The sequence below is a fragment of the Neoarius graeffei genome, chromosome 11 (genome assembly GCF_027579695.1).
Source record: "Neoarius graeffei isolate fNeoGra1 chromosome 11, fNeoGra1.pri, whole genome shotgun sequence".
NCBI classification, from domain to species: domain Eukaryota; kingdom Metazoa; phylum Chordata; class Actinopteri; order Siluriformes; family Ariidae; genus Neoarius; species Neoarius graeffei.
In genome coordinates, this window is record NC_083579.1 from 43757102 (window position 1) to 43775240 (window position 18139).

The 18139-nt window shown below is 39.7% G+C and overlaps 1 protein-coding gene across 3 annotated transcripts in view; it reads right to left on the reverse strand.

The window, feature by feature from the left end:
* dnajc17 (DnaJ (Hsp40) homolog, subfamily C, member 17) overlaps positions 1-18139 on the reverse strand; it is a 126908-nt gene that overhangs the window by 37084 nt on the left and 71685 nt on the right. The window contains exons 8-11 of one of the 3 annotated variants that reach the window (XM_060933964.1): positions 14882-14959; positions 13090-13170; positions 10323-10454; positions 1891-3131 (exon numbers count right to left, since the gene is read on the reverse strand). In XM_060933964.1, coding sequence (XP_060789947.1) covers positions 3075-3131; positions 10323-10454; positions 13090-13170; positions 14882-14959 — 348 coding nt within the window. In that variant the 3' untranslated portion in view covers positions 1891-3074. Of the gene's footprint in view, positions 1-1890; positions 3132-8696; positions 8875-10322; positions 10455-13089; positions 13171-14881; positions 14960-18139 lie in introns of those variants that run through there. The other 2 variants (XM_060933965.1, XM_060933963.1) reach the window with 2 other exon arrangements.

Sequence of the window (18139 nt, forward strand, 5' to 3'; positions counted from 1 at the left end):
GGATGCAATACTGAGAGGATTTAGCTGAATGAATTATTTCAGTGGGAATCTTCCTTTTTAATCAGCAGATTTTGTTGAAAACTTAAAGATTTCAGAAAAAGCTTAGTTCCTACATGATGATGATGATGATGGACTGAGCCGCTATCACAGACGGATCTCCTTTCTCTCTGAGCTCAAGTTTACTAGCAATGATTGACATGTTCTTCAGTGGCTTATCAGTTCAATTCTTGATTGACATCCATGTTGACAGTCCAGGCAAACAAAGTCATCGCCAGGATGTCTTGGATCTTGCATGACATGCTGCTTGGCGCTGCTGAAGCTGGTGGATGCGGTGCCGTTCAAAGCTTGTAACACCATCAAAGCTGACTGAGTGCCACTTGGAGCAGTTGAGTGCGAGCATCTCCTAGGCATTAGTGGGGTTATTGCATGCTTTGAGGTTGGATTTCAGATCATCCTAATACCTCTTATACTGCCCACTTTGTCTTTAATGGCTTTGTACTAACTCTCCATAGAATAGAGCCTTGGGTATACAGTACGGGTGTCGGGTTCCTACAACCCCGATTCCAAAAAAGTTGGGACAAAGTACAAATTGTAAATAAAAACGGAATGCAATGATGTGGAAGTTTCAAAATTCCATATTTTATTCAGAATAGAACATAGATGACATATCAAATGTTTAAACTGAGAAAATCTATCATTTAAAGAGGAAAATTAGGTGATTTTAAATTTCATGACAACAAATCTCAAAAAAGTTGGGACAAGGCCATGTTTACCACTGTGAGACATCCCCTTTTCTCTTTACAACAGTCTGTAAACATCTGGGGACTGAGGAGACAAAGTTGCTCAAGTTTAGGGATAGGAATGTTAACCCATTCTTGTCTAATGTAGGATTGTAGTTGCTCAATTGTCTTAGGTCTTTTTTGTCGTATCTTCCGTTTTATGATGCGCCAAATGTTTTCTATGGGTGAAAGATCTGGACTGCAGGCTGGCCAGTTCAGTACCCGGACCCTTCTTCTATGCAGCCATGATGCTGTAATTGATGCAGTATGTGGTTTGGCATTGTCATGTTGGAAAATGCAAGGTCTTCCCTGAAAGAGATGTCGTCTGGATGGGAGCATATGTTGCTCTAGAACCTGGATATACCTTTCAGCATTGATGGTGTCTTTCCAGATGTGCAAGCTGCCCATGCCACACGCACTAATGCAACCCCATACCATCAGAGATGCAGGCTTCTGAACTGAGCGCCGATAACAACTTGGGTCGTCCTTCTCCTCTTTAGTCCGAATGACACGGCGTCCCTGATTTCCATAAAGAACTTCAAATTTTGATTCGTCTGACCACAGAACAGTTTTCCACTTTACCACAGTCCATTTTAAATGAGCCTTGGCCCAGAGAAGACGTCTGCGCTTCTGGATCATGTTTAGATGCGGCTTCTTCTTTGAACTATAGAGTTTTAGCTGGCAACGGCGGATGGCACGGTGAATTGTGTTCACAGATAATGTTCTCTGGAAATATTCCTGAGCCCATTTTGTGATTTCCAATACAGAAGCATGCCTGTATGTGATGCAGTGCCGTCTAAGGGCCCGGAGATCACGGACACCCAGTATGGTTTTCTGGCCTTGACCCTTACGCACAGAGATTCTTCCAGATTCTCTGAATCTTTTGATGATATTATGCACTGTAGATGATGATCTGTTCAAACTCTTTGCAATTTTACACTGTCAAACTCCTTTCTGATATTGCTCCACTATTTGTCGGCGCAGAATTAGGGGGATTGGTGATCCTCTTCCCATCTTTACTTCTGAGAGCTGCTGCCACTCCAAGATGCTCTTTTTATACCCAGTCATGTTAATGACCTATTGCCAATTGACCTAATGAGTTGCAATTTGGTCCTCCAGCTGTTCCTTTTTTGTACCTTTAACTTTTCCAGCCTCTTATTGCCCCGTCCCAACTTTTTTGAGATGTGTTGCTATCATGAAATTTCAAAATGTCTTACTTTCGATTGTGAATACAATATCAGTTTTTGAGATTTGTAAATTATTGCATTCCGTTTTTATTTACAATTTGTACTTTGTCCCAACTTTTTTGGAATCGGGGTTGTACATACCATATCACTCATCTCACACTGTGGTTACTCAGTCCAAAAGTATCACTGCAGATGTCTGGAATTTGACACTAGGAGGCTACTTGAAATTAATCGCTGGCTGTTGGAGAGAGGAAAATGATGCATGCCAGACCGACTATAAACCTAACCCTTCATTAATACCAGCAATTTTTCTTCTTCTCTTTGTACAAAAACATGCCATTATATCTACAACCTTATGAGTGAAAGCGTAACTCTTAAAAATAAATTATTCAGCACATATTTCACAGGCTGTCTAATACCAGCACATTCACTTCTAATGAAACAGTCGTGGCATTTTCCAGAAAAACAATAATGAAAGAAACAACCTACGCAAGAATTACATGACTAGCTGTGGAGAGCAGGCCTCGTATTGAATCGTTGCTTTTGCAACACTGATAACTCAAAAAAAAAAGAAAGAAAGAAAAATCCCACCATAAGTGTACTGTGAAATGTAGATCATCAATTTTATTGGAACGAAAAAACCTGGAGGTGGGCTACCTCATGGAGCTCTAGCATAACTGAGAAACAGTAAATTAGTATTAAGTGTACAGATTAGTACATATCCATATCACAGGTCAGTGTTACCCTTTGTGCTCAACTACACTGCACCAGTCTACAACAGTGCTAAAACTTTTAATAATGAAAAATAATAAATAGCAACTTACAGTCCACAAGAGAGTACAAACCTTGGTACCAAAACCAGAAAATAGCAGCAAAAGAGCTTTTTAAAAAATGCCAAGGTCTCTATGCATTAATGGGAAAATTATGAGTTTAAAAAAAAAAAACACCTCCAAAACCTCTCCTCTACAATTACAGATGGCGTGAGGAGGCGAGGGAACACAGGCATTGTGGGATACTCAGCAGCTCCGGCAAACCTCCAAGACTGTCAAGGATAACCTTGATCCAGATGCTTGACAGCATTAGTAATGTTCACCTCCACAATTGCAGGCTAGCATGAAAATTGCTGCATTATAATGATGTTTTCCTTTACTAGCATCTGGGAACCCTGCAACAATGAAGTAACTGGTTTTTAATACTATCATCATAATAGCAATAGTGAATATTATTCCAGAAAATCCAATGAAAAACAATTCTACAAATAAATTTCTGAGGCTCATGAGAATTAATAGGAAGATGTGACATCTTCCAAAAAGTTAAAAAAAAAAAAGTGAGAATTGTATGAATGATGTGTTACAGGATACAATTTCATCACTGCTTTAGCAACATACCAGAGGTGGACAGTAACAAAGTACATTTACTTGAGTACTGTACTTAAGTACACTTTGAATATCTGTACTTTACTTGAGTATTTTTTTTTGGGGGAAACTTATGACTTGGGCGGCACAGTAGTATAGTGGTTAGCACTGTTGCCTCACAGCAAGAAGGTCCGGGTTTGAGCCCTGTGGCCAGCGAGGGCCTTTCTGTGCGGAGTTTGCATGTTCTCCCTGTGTCCGCGTGGGTTTCCTCCGGGTGCTCCGGTTTCCCCCACAGTCCAAAGACATGCAGGTTAGGTTAACTGGTGACTCTAAATTGACCGTAGGTGTGAATGTGAGTGTGAATGGTTGTCTGTGTCTACGGTATGTGTCAGCCCTGTGATGACCTGGCGACTTGTCCAGGGTGTACCCCGCCTTTCGCCCGTAGTCAGCTGGGATAGGCTCCCGCTTGCCTGCGACCCTGTAGAACAGGATAAAGCGGCTACAGATAATGAGATGAGATGAAACTCATGACTTTAACTTCACTACATTTGAAAGACAGTTTGTCAGGAATGGTGAGCTGAGGTGAAGTGAAGACTCAAGAGCAGACTCAGAAAACAGGCAGCGTAAAGAGAAAACTTCTTTAATGAAGTAGATGGAAGAAAGACAAAGGTACAGTAGGGCTCAGGCAAAAATCGGTAGTCAAAAAACAGGCCAGGAGGTCAAAAACACAGAGGAGCAGGTAGACACGATCAGGGACAAAAAACAGGACAGAACAATCTTCAAGAAAAGTGATGCACACAGGGACAAGGGAAATCCAAGCAGAGGTAGCAAGGGACACAATTCAAAAGAACAGGTGGGCAAAAACAGGGACAAAAAACTGGACAGAAAAACTTGACAAAAAACAAGGAAAAATTCAGGCAGGGAGAATCAAGAAGACACAATACCAATGAGCTGTAGCGAGGCGAGGAAAGTCTACAAGAGACAGTCCGGCAAATGGAGTAGCGCCAAACAGTTCTTAAAAAGCCCTGGCTGATGGGAGAGGAGTGGTAGCAGGTGTGGGAGTGCCACTTTAGGAAATGGCCTACAGCAAGGCAGGACTCAATTCCTGTCCTGGATCCGTCATGGAAGTCCCACAATCTAAGGCATGGATGGACCGGACCGGACTGTGACACAAATATCGTACTTTTCACTCCACTACATTTCTGTCAAGGTCCTTGTTACTCATTACTATGAAGCAGTTTTGAAAGTGAATGTTTTTTGTTTTCTTTTCTAAAACATGATTGGTTTTTTCACAGGTGACACTGAGACAGCCGATCAGTAATCACTAGGGTCACGTCACGTCCATAGACTGTATAAAATCAAGTTCAATGATTTCTCAGCAGTGTTATTTGAACACGATCAGTCAATGGCAGAATAGAAGTAGGAATGAACACACCCGTGACCCATGAACACATGTTTCAGTTTTCTGAATGGATTAAAGATGAGTTTCGTTTTAAATGTTTGTCGAAAATGAACCACATCACAGCCTACAAAAACTTGCCGTCTAACCTGCAGAAGCATATTGAGGGATGTAAACGTTTTATTCCAAGAGAAAGCTTGCAGTGAAGTTGTCTGTGCTTTTAGAGCTAGCGATAACATTGCAATAGCTATGCAGTCTGGTTAGTCAAATGACTTTCTATGGATTTGCCCACCAAGTTGCCATCGCCTTGTCCATGACTAACGTTAACACATAGCTAGTTAACTTGGACACTGTTAGTTAGCATGTAAAAACAGAGTTACGCCAACATGAATAATGTTAACTTATCTGAAGTCCTTTCAGAAAATGTTTTAGCATAATCTTGCCAAATAAACAGAATGTAGAAATCTTTCTTTTCTAGTAACATTAGCTACCCAATATGATTTTGAGTTTGAAAAGTGTTTGCTAGCATGTCAGGTGGAGCTTCAGTGACTAGCTAGCTTAATGTTAAACCACCATGATGCACAGCATGTGTTCATTTTGTGAATTCACATTTCTGTCTTTGGTAACAGCATTAGGTTTTGTAAACATTGTGGCAATAATGCAATAATGTGTTGACGGAAAATGCACTTTTAATACTTAAGTATTTTTAAAAGTAAGTACTTCAGTACTTTAACTTAAGTAAAAAAATTGACTGGAGAACTTTCACTTGTATCAGACTAACATTTGACCAGTGGGATCTGTACTTTGACTTAAGTAATGAAGTTGGGTATTTTGTCCACCTCTGCAACATACATAGATAAGTCAAGAGGGGAAGATGATGTATAGTAGGAAGAATGGACAGTGAAAAATGGACAACACCAAATCAGAAAAAGTTGGGAGATAGTATGAACCCAAAATCTCTAGTCATGAGGTGAAACAATTAAATGATGTAATTTGAAAGAGGTGATGTCAACAGGTGATGGTCATGATTATTTGGTATAAAATCAGTACCCAGGAAAGGCCTAGTCCTTGAGGGGCAAAGATGAGCAGTTTGTCAACAGATGCATGAGAACATTTCTGAAATGTTTTAAATCAATGTTCCTCAAAGAAAGATAAGAAGGGATTTGGATATTTCACCCTCTATGGTGCATAATATCATAAAATGATTCAAGGAATCTGGAGGAATTTTAGTGTATAAAGGGCACAAGCCTAAGCTGAACACCCGTGATCTCAGATCCCTCAGACGGCACTGCATCAAGAACCGTTATTCATCTATAGCCGATATAACCACATGGGCTCAGGATTACTTTAGCAAACCTTTGCCAAGCTCTAATATCAGGGATGAGAGTGGCTTGTGATGAAAAAATCAGAAAAATTAGCCGGGGGTCTGAAAAAATAGTGGGGTCCAGGGGGCGAAGCCCCTGGGAGCTCATGGATTTTAGAAATTTTTTTACCCTAAAAACCATTTATTTTATCATCAAAATTTTACAAATGTTGTTGAAATGCCATACCCTGTTTGCTTACAAAATTGACACTTATACAAAAGTAGAACTCTCTTTCAAGTACATACATTACTTAAACTTTCATTTGATAAAGATCAACTACACCTATGTAAAGGAAACATTGACATAGGCCTTTTGTGATAAATTTTGCATATACATTCCAGGTGAGCACCAACATGATACTTCAAATTTGCTGCTCTAAATCCAAACTAAGGTAACACATTCACTGCTATATTAAATAATGGTTTATCACTAGTATTTATATAAAATGTGCAAATTTGATAGAAGCTATAGATTCTTACCTCATACATGTACAAGTCCCAAACTGTTTATATGATTTATGAATGCATTTTTCCTTTGGTTCTATAAAGTGTTTGTCTATTTACAATATATACAACTATTTACAGTTTCATGGTGCAGAAAAGTTATTTCTTCTTTATTTTGAGCTTTTTAGCAAGAGCTAAAAGCTTGTTGGTCCTCTCCCTCTTTTTAGCCAACTCCTCTTGATTTTTCACATGCTCCAGCCTTGCTTTCTTTTGCTCCCTGTCTAACTCCTCCTTGGCCTTTCTCTTACTCTGCATGCTTCCATCGAAACTTGTTTTTCAGATCCGCATCTATCTCACGCACTTTAGCTTCGTCGCGAGTCTCGATAACATTCGGCATTTTGATTGATACAAAACTGCATACACGAGTACTCCACACATGTACTGCTGCAGTACTCCACACGTGCAAAGAACCAATCATGTAGCGCGGGAAGGTGGTTTAAGAAGGTGAATACGGATTGGTTGTCATTCAGCAAATGCTGATACAGGGGCCAATCACAACACGAGACATTGGTTATACACCAAATACAAACTAACGGCAAACTAACATCTTACGAGAAAGTACGATATTCAAAATGGATGCCTACATTTCTGTGAATTGTAAACATTACGCGAGTCCTGATATATGAGTCAGCTGACAGCGAGTCAGTCCAGCCGCCCAGAAATAGTACCAGACCCTACCCTACCCCCCTAAAATTCTCTCAACGGATTTGCAACAATATAAAAAAAGGTCCATTTTGACTGAAAAAAAGCGGAATTCCGACAAAAAGCGGAAAACTCTCATCCCTGCAATATGGAATTGCATCCACAAATGCCAGTTAAAACTTTACTGTGCAAAAAGGAAGCCTTATATTAACTGGATCATCATTCACCGGGCTCTGAGACATCTGGGATGGACCATCAGATCTTTTTTTGGAAGAAATGGACGCCATGTGCTCCAGACCAATGATGAAAAGAACCATCCAGACTGTTATCAGAAGCAAGTCCAAAACCCAGGGTCTGTCATGGTATGGGGTTGTGTCCATGCCTTTGGCAAAGGAAACTTACACTTCTGTGATGGCAGCATTAATGCAGAAAAGTACATTGGAATTTTGGAGAAACAAATTCTGCCTTCAAGATGACATCTTTTCCAGTGAAATTTCAACAAGACAATACAAAACCACATTCTGCACACATTACAAAGGCATGGCTGTGGAAGAAGAGGGTGCCTGTCCCCTCTGTCCCCAACAGAGAATGTGTGGTGAATTCTGAAATGAAAAATATGGCAATAACGACCCCGTACTGTTGCACACCTTAAGGCCCGTTTGCAGGAAGAATGGGACAAAATAACGCCCGAAACGCTTCATCGCTTGATGTCTTTAGTCTTTAAACATCTTTTAAGTGTGAGAAGGAATAGCAACATTACAAATTGGTAACTGTTTTACTGTGCCAACCTTTTTTGAAATGTGCTGCAAGAAATAAAAAAAGAAGTTTATCTTGAAAAAAAAACAATAAAGTTCATGAGGTAAAACATCAAATAATGTGCTGTTGTATTGTTTTGAGTGCAATACAGGTCAAAGATTATTTACACATCATTATTTTCAGTTTTAATTTCAACATTCCGTCCCAACTTTTTCTGCTTTGGAGTTGTAGATGATGGATAGAGGTGGTTTCAAAACAGGAACAAAGGAGGAATGTTTAGGGTTAAGTCTCTCCTTGAAGGGGGTAGGAGTAAAGCAGCCTCTCGTGCCAGTCGTCCATTACATCTACAGCGAGCTAGTTCTGGACTTCTCACGTTCCGCCTGCTGGGTCAGGCCTTAATGAGCGACAGCCCAGGGGGCTGCCAAAGCTGCTAGACATGCACAAAGATTGCCTTCCAAAGGAAACAAACCCAAACCCCCTTTCTCTAAACACATTGTCTGGGAGCCCCACGATGAGCACGCGAAACATATTTGCCCACTGATGCGTACATAAAATGTCAACTGTTTACATATTTCTCTTCAAGAAGTAGGAACAGCGTTTAGAACATGTTATTTGGATGGGAGGCTGAACCTGAAATACAGGGTGTCCATAAAGTCTCTTTACAATTTAAAAAAATTATTACAAAGGCAGTTGTTGAGATATTGTAACTAGATTTATTTTATTTTAATCAGTGTTTATTAAATTTTTTCAACTGCAGTTAATAGACTTCTATATGGGCACCATTAGTTGCACGAAGCACATCAAGACGGTACTCAAACCAGGATACACATTGTGCCTTTTCTTGAGGAATAGCCATTTTATAGGGGTTCGGTTTCCATCAACACAGTACCTGAAACACAAAATTGTAATCTGAATCAGACCCGGCGCCAGACACGGACTGACGGACGGGCCTTGAATTGCTTGGGGGGGGGGGGGGGGGGGGGGCACACATTTTATACGCCAAGCCAGGGCAACACAACTGTTTCTAGCAACCCAGGAGAACAGCACAGACGTGACGAGTTAAATATTCTAAGAAACCTATAAAGCAACCAAAACAACTTTCCAAAATGTATCAAACATTGCTCAGCATATTAAAAGGGGTTTTTTTTGCTCCGCTGGCCTCACAACGCACAAAGCTGATTTCGGGTATCTACCAGAAGATGTCGTGATATGATCCCGTCCAGCAATAAAATGTGATTGGCTGAGACAGCTGCTGATTTACCCAGATACCATTTGAAGAAAAAATGCGACTGGTCGGTTGGTTCATTCCATTACATTAACACATTGGTTCCCAAGAAATATTAGTCCACGTTCTAGTGTTTCTGTACTCACGGATAATAATGAATGAACCGATCAGCTGATTTCGAATAGTTTCAATACATTTTAAATTGAGCACATTTTTCTTTATTATTGTTATACTGAAAAACTTTGACTTGTAGTTTATGGGGTTTTTTTTGAGGGGGAAAAAAACAAAGAAGAAGAAGCTGTGACGGGCTCCTATCAGGCCAAGTGCGGTCACTCGCCGGCCACTTTCAGGTATCTTTTTCGGATTAGTGAGACTAGACCCTCTGAACATGAATGGGAAGATATCAATACTGGACTCTGTGAAAACTAACGGTCGCGAAGAGCATATGATTGAAATCACCATGAAAAGTTGATTATACTTGAGTGTTAGGTTGGTTCTCATGACTCAGAAAAAGCTTTAAAATCCACTTTTCTTGTGGATTATTTTGACACTGCGCAGGCGCAGTACTTCTATAACGGCAGGAGCGGGACAGCGGAGCACGAAGCTGCAAGATGATTGGAAAGCTGTTGGTTCAGATCGACATATGATTGGTTGTTGGCAGCGGAACAGGCGGGATATTTGCAGACCCGTACTGCCGTCAGAGACGGTTGATTAGAATGTTTGCTGCCGTTACGAACTGTCCCCATTCATTTCTATGGACGATTTCTTCAGTGACCTGTCTCCTATGAAAAAAAGTCTCTGCTCTGGGTTCCAGCAGGGTGGGCCCACATGAGTCTCAGGGTGGGCACGGCCCCCTAAGGCCCGCCCATGGCGCCGGGCATGATCTGAATAACAACTTGAATCAACACTGATTAAAATAAAATAAATCTAGTTACAACTCAACAACTGCCTTTGTAATAATTTTTTTAAATTGTAAAGAGACTTTATGGACACTCTGTATGTCCATTTTGAGTTTTTAGGAATGGTAAGCATCTATGGAGCAGATAGAAGCAGACTCAATTATTCAGGAAAAAGCAGAGAAAAATGCAAGAAACTGATTATAGTCAGTATACCTGTGAAGAAGTAAATGTTCCAGCTGTAGATTTATTGGGTGCCATTGGAGCAGTGCTCTCAGGTTGTCCCTCCAGCCATACAATTTTTAAAGGGGTTGTTGTCAAACCGCTCTCATTTTTGAAAGCCAGTTCCTGAATGGGAGGACAAAAAAAAAAAAAAGAGCACAAAAATGTTAAGACTCTCATTATAAATGAGTCTTAAATGATAAGATATAACTGGGAAGGGGAGAAATAATAACTACGCAGGGCAGTGAGTCCCAGGACTGGACAGGAGTACTCTTACATTTTATAATGAACACATGTTCATCTTTAAAACACTGCAAAATGTTGTCTCTTTTTCCTCTTTAAAATCCCCTACGCCCTTCCGAGCACCAATTGCGGTAATCTCAGAGCAGTTAAAGGGGAAAAAAAAAAAAAATCAATGCCTTGGATTTAAATTATTATAATTAAGGTTATGGTGTCCAAGATTTCTTTGTAATGAAATTCCGAGTTGACTTGGGTTTTTTTATTTATTTATTTATTTATTTTTATTTCTTTCATTAACATGGTGGCCTGTTTTCACTTTGGCGAACAGTTCCCTACATTACTCACAATACTCCTTGGTCCTTTCGTGTGTCCAGCCCTCTCACCTCCTCATCTGTACACTCTGCTCAAACAGATAGACTTCTAAAGCCTCAAAAGCCACGCTAACACTGCCTTCAAAGACATCGTGCTCATCATTTCATAAATCACTAAGTAGCCGAGTCGAGTCTCTGCCATGACTCATTCGAACTGTGATATAAAACACCAAAATCACAAAGCACATCAGAAATATTTAATCATAATCATATTATTGTGTAGTAAACCGAAGCTTTCCTTTAAACCTTAAACAAACATTCAAGAAAACACAAAATAATTACTTTCATCACTGTTAAAGTAAGCATAAGCTAAAGAAAAAGCCTACTGTAATTTGTATTGTCATCACTGTCAAAGATACAGCACAGTAATTTACTCTCTATGTGCACGCTACAGAAAGTGTGTGGTGTGTTGAACTTGAGCTAGCCCCAGGCCTCCAGTCTGCCCTGGGACCATTAAACGCCACACACAAAGAGCCTGTTCTTAAAGTGTGGCGGCCATGTTCTCTGGGGAAGCAACCACACAAGCAGGCAGAGCCCACAACAGTCCAAGTTGCAGCATGCAGCCAGACAGATCATGACAGTAAGTAAAACTCTGGTTTCCATTAAACATGCTAGACTTCTCCTTCACAACCGCAGTCACACAATCTATACACACAAACTATAAATCCATAAAGCTGTAAATGCCACCTTCAGGCACACAAATGTGCGTAGGAAACTTTGGTACAATGATGATAGAAGAGGGTAGCCAACAATAAATCTTTCTAATAATGTTTTGCCGTTAAACAACAATTTAGTTGCGAGGGAACACGAATTGGAACATGTTGAAAAAGATTTGAATTTTCTTTCTTGTTTGTTTCACTCAGATGATGCCCAAGTGTGTTACAAATCCAACCATGTGACACACAGGTTTTCGCTATTTTAACCAATTGACAATTCATATATATATGTAGCTCATTCTATAAGTGCACGTACATTCCAAGTGTTGAAAGAAAACAAAAAATTAGTCATCGTCAACTCCGTTAACTTCAAACTGGGCAGACTTGACGATAACAGAGTTGACATTTTGTGTCTCAACTCCACATGCTAACCTCAAACTAGCTACCACATGGCATGTATAAAAACAGAATTTTAGGGATTTTAATCTTTTTTTTTTAAACGAATGACAGATTCATTCCAATATCACAATAACAGATTTGACGAATCTACTGTTGGTGTAGCCTCAAAATTCTGTTCAAATTAACGAGAGAAGAAACATAATATACCTCACTGCCTTTCTGAAGTTTCCCACCAGAGGAAGTGACATCTCTCAGTGCAGGCGTAATGCATATTATTAAAAGTCTTTGTGGATTTTATGTGGTTTTATAACAGAGTTGACAAGAATATTGGAACGGATATTTTTTTTTTTAATTACTGAAATTTCACATCTCATCTCATTATCTCTAGCCGCTTTATCCTGTTCTACAGGGTCGCAGGCAAGCTGGAGCCTATCCCAGCTGACTACGAGCGAAAGGTGGGGTACACCCTGGACAAGTCGCCAGGTCATCACAGGGCCGACACATAGACACAGACAACCATTCACACTCACATTCACACCTACGGTCAATTTAGAGTCACCAGTTAACCTAACCTGCATGTCTTTGGACTGTGGGGGAAACCGGAGCACCCGGAGGAAACCCACGCTGACACAGGGAGAACATGCAAACTCCACACAGAAAGGCCCTCGCCAGCCACTGGGCTCGAACCCAGAACCTTCTTGCTGTGAGGCGACAGTACTAACCACTACGCCACCATTTAGTTAATGTTTTATGGATAAATTGGGTCTAAAATGTACATCAAACATTGCTATTGGTGAAAGTTTGTCATAATTTGCATTACTGTTTAAAACTGATTCAATAAAGATTTATTTTGTGGAAAATAACGAAAGGTTTATCTCAGAGACGCGAAATGGACCCTGAATTCTAGAATGACCCATGTGTGCAATGCAAAAGTAAACGAAACGGACCTAATAGGTTGCACACTAACAGTATAATGTTATCAACAATAAGCAAAGAGAAATTATAAAGAACAATTATAAATCATGTCACTAGTCAAACTGGTCTTATCCATATGAAAATCGTTCTGGAACTACGAGTCAGTCTGAAAGTACTCACCGCTGCTCTTACAGTCGCAAACTCGACCACAGCACTGCCTTTCTTCTTACTCGATACTATAATGTTCAAGACGTCACCATACTGCAAACAGAAATTGAGAAATTGCATTTTTTTAAAAATGCCTCAATCAAACTAACTGTGAATTATTAAAGATTATAGGTTGTGATAGCTTGGTTTTATGCCAACAGTAAAAATAATGGACACAGTGGATGCAAGTTGAGATGGGATGTATTTATTAATTTCACATCCTGGCTCAGTAACCCTTATTAGAGCTTAGATATTTCATCAGGACAACATTAAATCACAATATAATTTTCTATTTATGTTCTGTCCATGAAGAATGGTGAAATGGTAAAAGGTCCATCTTCTGAGAAACCATTTATATTTTGCCCTTTTGTAACCTTTCTGCTTTTTTGGGGAGTTTTTTTTTTTTGGTGCGGGGGTTGAAATGATCATGGCTCAGCTCCCAAGGCCTGCCAGTAAGATTTAGACTGGAGAGTAATAGGTTTGGCTTGGTTCACTCAGTAACCTCTGACCTTTAGAAAGGATTGAAGGATTGGTTTGGATGGAGTATTAGCTTTGTGTGAAGTCCATGTTCACTTGCAGTCATTAAAAAGGCTCCACTAATCGTAGCTGAAGGAAAGAACAAGCACTTAAACAGCGCTGCATCAACAGGTCACCTGTCATGGACAAGAGCTTATTGAGTTATTACCAGAGACTTTATGTTGAGCAAGGAGAAATGGTTTCTGAGAATGTAAGACTGCTGGGAATCGATGTTCTTTCGCTGGGAAAAGAGAAGTCAGGAACGCAATTGGACACTAAGGACCAGAATCATGCCAACAGTGACAAAGAAGAAGGCTCCCAAAGGATTCATATTTCATATATGTAACTTTTCCAAAGTTGTTTTTGGGGGTGAGGTAGAGCTGGTGTGATTGCAGTGAGAACATCCAGTTCCAAAACATACACAGACCCTTGCCAAATGAAGACTAGAGTCCATCAGGTTTTTGCCAGTAATACCTGGCTGGTATCCTATCAAAACTCATTACTTAATTCCTTTTGCTTTCAGAGTTCTTATAATCCTTCAAGTCAGCTTCAGAATGTGACTTCTATTAAAGATATAAAAGGAAAGTAATCATCTGTAATCTGGGATCTGTCTGACTTTTTCAGTTAACGTTGCTCCATTGATACAGGACGACACTTTTGAGGGTCAGTGAATTGAAGGGGTTCAGACTAACATTAAGTAATCAGTATGAGCTCTTTTCCTGACTGTAATCCGGAATGCTAACAAACCTGTACCTCTGCCAGAAGGTCTCAAAGTCAGTTGCGTGCTTCACCATGGTGGTACGTGTGCTGCTGTGTTGCATGAGAAGAGCACATTTCCCAGCAACTCCCCTGATAGCTCTAAACACACCAGCAAAGACGGCTAGCGAGAGTGGCGTGCAGCTCTTTAAGAGGGCACTTGCAGTGCCCTAGGCACTTTTCACTGCTACAAAAATTTAATGGCGCTTGCATAAGGGGGATACGTAAAAGTATTTAAACAGTTGATGTCATGCAGGCCTGAAAACCTGGGGAGCTGGACACCAGGCCTCGCTCATTAGGAAGAGAAACAGCTTGTTCGTGTGTGAGGACATTTTCTCACACTTGTTAAAATATGCTGTAGAGCTTGAACCAGACTGCAGTGTTTGTTTAAGTCAAACGGGTCAAGACAGAAAAGTGAAATGGGTATATAGATGACGGCAAGGTCATTTTCTCACGCAAGCGTGTTGCATTTGGAGATAAATCAGTGTGTCACCTTCTGAAGGAGGCCTTGAAGAACTTCCTGAGAATATCCACCGTTCGTGTCGTCATCTTTTTTACACTTCCACTTTAGCTGAGAGAGAGAGAGAGAGAGGTGCAAAATCATGTCCAAAAATGTTCTTCAAATCTAATTTAGTATACAATTACAGAGTGAGTTACAAATGATATTCATTTCAAATTTTCAGAAACACAAAACAAAAACCCTGAAGAACAGCTATCGTATTTACTGTATTTGTAATGGCTCCGGGTAAGGAGGTTAACGTGGCTGTGCTTAAAAATCTGCGGGAAGTTAAATTAGGTGTCTCGTTCTGATGCCCCACAGAGCTAAAATGTGGAACAAGAAAATGAAGGTCAAGGAGCAGGTTTTTTTTTTTTTAAAAGAAATCAGACTTTTTTTTTTTATTAGACAGACGCTCAACAGGCCCAAGCATTCATGATAAACCGTTATTCTCATTTTCTAATGAAGAGAAAGGAAGGGAATTGATTAAACTAACATGGAAGCCTGGGGTATTCACAGCAGTGACTCACCTGCTAACCACTAGATATTTTAACGAAGCGCTAACAGTCACCAGACTCCTTTGCAGATCTGAGTGGTGCCAGTGAGATTTTTTTTTTTGAAAGGAAGTGTGGATAGCAGCTGGAGAAATCCTTTATAGAGTGTCATGCTAGTAACTGTGGTGAAGTATATGAATGTGAAAGGGTCACTCAGTGTGTTTGTGGTAACTCTGTGTTTTATGTCCTAACATTAACTTCAAGCTCGGCATTTTCACAGTTCTAATTAATACACACATACAGCTCATCGTTCATTAACACACTGAACTCAGGGACCGCACATCTCACTTTACCTCACTCATTTGCACTATTCCGCACTACCTCATCTTAACAGCAGCTAGTTTGTTTATACTGCTTATTTCATGTTTACCTGCTATACCTCAAGTGCCCTTGACTGTTTGGTTATTTGAACCAATTTTTTTTTGTGTGTGTGTGTGGGTATATATATATATATATATATATATATATATATATATATATATATATATATATATATATAATATATGAGTGTTTAGTCTACGTCTAGTTCATATCTAGAGTGTTTATACTGTTTATATTGTCTGAGTGTTTAGTCTGTGTAGTTCTTATCTAGTGTTTACACTGTTTATATTGTCTGAGTATTTAGTCTATGTCTTGTTCTTATCTAGTGTTTATACTGTTTATTTATACTGTTTATATTGTTTGAGTGTTTAGTCTATGTCTAGTTCCTATCTAGAGTGTTTATACTGGTTATATTGTTGTTTGGTTTTTTTTCAATTATTCTATTTTTATTTATTGCACTGCCTGTTTGCACCGTGGGTCAGAGAGGACTGAAATTTCATCTGTGCTGTATGTCGAGCATGTATAGCATATTTGACAAAGCTGACTTGACTAATCAGCCTTCAGAGATAGCCTGAAATGTGTCCTACTATTTACATGTATACATGTGTAGTACAGAATTTACATGCTTTCACAAGCTGTAATTTCTCCTAATGATTAACTAGAGCATTCAAAACTGCTTTCATTTCATTTCATTTCCTTTCGAAACTGCTTCTGGGAATCACACATTTATGTTTTTGATGATCAGAGTTTTAAAAGGCAGCAGACTTTAAATGATGCTCCAATTTTGAAAGGAGGACATTTTCCAGGTTAAACAACACTCAAAGCATTTTTCAGTCACATGCTGGGATTCTCTGGCAACTTCTTCGGTACATTTCAGACAACCCAACCATATAGCTACAAATAAAAGCAATATTTTTTTTCCCCCTTCCAGAACAAAAGCAAACTCCCTCACATGAAAAATAACACTGCCTCACGTGAGATGGCTGGGATCTGGGGGTTTTTAGCTCCTTTTTCTTAGTCTTGGCGAATGATGGTTTTCATCAGAATTGCCCACAACCCACCAGAAAGACACTAATCGGTGAAGCTCCCAAGCAAACCGAGTAAAACGCATAAGGATTCCTGGCTTCATATAAAAGATACGTACAGTGGATATAAATAATCTCCACATTCTTGTTAAAATTGCAGGTTTATGTGATTAAAAAAATTAAACCAAGAAAATTCACATCAATCCTTTAAATGTGACATAACAACCAAAAAAATTCAAGTGAAAAATGAATAGAAATGCTTTAGGGAAACAAAAACACTAATACAGCACTCGGTCCTTTTGGGTAAATGCCTACCAACTTAGCACATCATCTCATCTCATTATCTCTAGCTGCTTTATCCTTCTACAGGGTCGCAGGCAAGCTGGAGCCTATCCCAGCTGACTGTGGGCGAAAGGCGGGGTACACCCTGGACAAGTCGCCAGGTCATCACAGGGACTTAGCACATCTTGATTTATCAATTTTATTCCACTCTTCCTTGCAAAAATGCTCCACATCTATCAAGTTGCAAGAGGATTTCCTGTACACAGCCCTCTTCAAATCGTTCCACGGGTTTTCAGGAGGATTTAGATCTGGATTTTGGTGTTGATCCGCTTCTTTTTAAGCCATTCCTTTGTTGACTTGGATTTGCATTTTGGGTCGTTATTGTGCTGGTAGTTGAATTTTTTCTTCATTTTCAGCTGTCTAATAACAGCCTCGACTATAGCCAGTCCCAGCTGAAGAAAAACAGCTCCATAACATGATGCTCCCACCACCATGCTTCACCATGTATATAGTTTTTGCACCAAACATATCTTTTAGAATTACACTACAATTCAAAGGTTTGGGTCACCCAGACAATTTTGTGTTTTCCATGAAAAGTCACACTTTTATTTACCACCATAAGTTGTAAAATGAATAGGAAAATATAGTCAAGACATCTTTCTGGCCATTTTGAGCATTTAATTGACCCCACAAATGTGATGCTCCAGAAACTCAATCTGCTCAAAGGAAGGTCAGTTTTATAGCTTCTCTAAAGAGCTCAACTGTTTTCAGCTGTGCTAACATGATTGTACAAGGGTTTTCTAATCATCCATTAGCCTTCTGAGGCAATGAGCAAACACATTGTACCATTAGAACACTGGAGTGAGAGTTGCTGGAAATGGGCCTCTATACACCTATGGAGATATTGCACCAAAAACCACACATTTGCAGCTAGAATAGTCATTTACCACATTAGCAATGTATAGAGTGGATTTTTGATTAGTTTAAAGTGATCTTCATTGAAAAGAACAGGGCTTTTCTTTCAAAAATAAGGACATTTCAAAGTGACCCCAAACTTTTGAACGGTAGTGTAT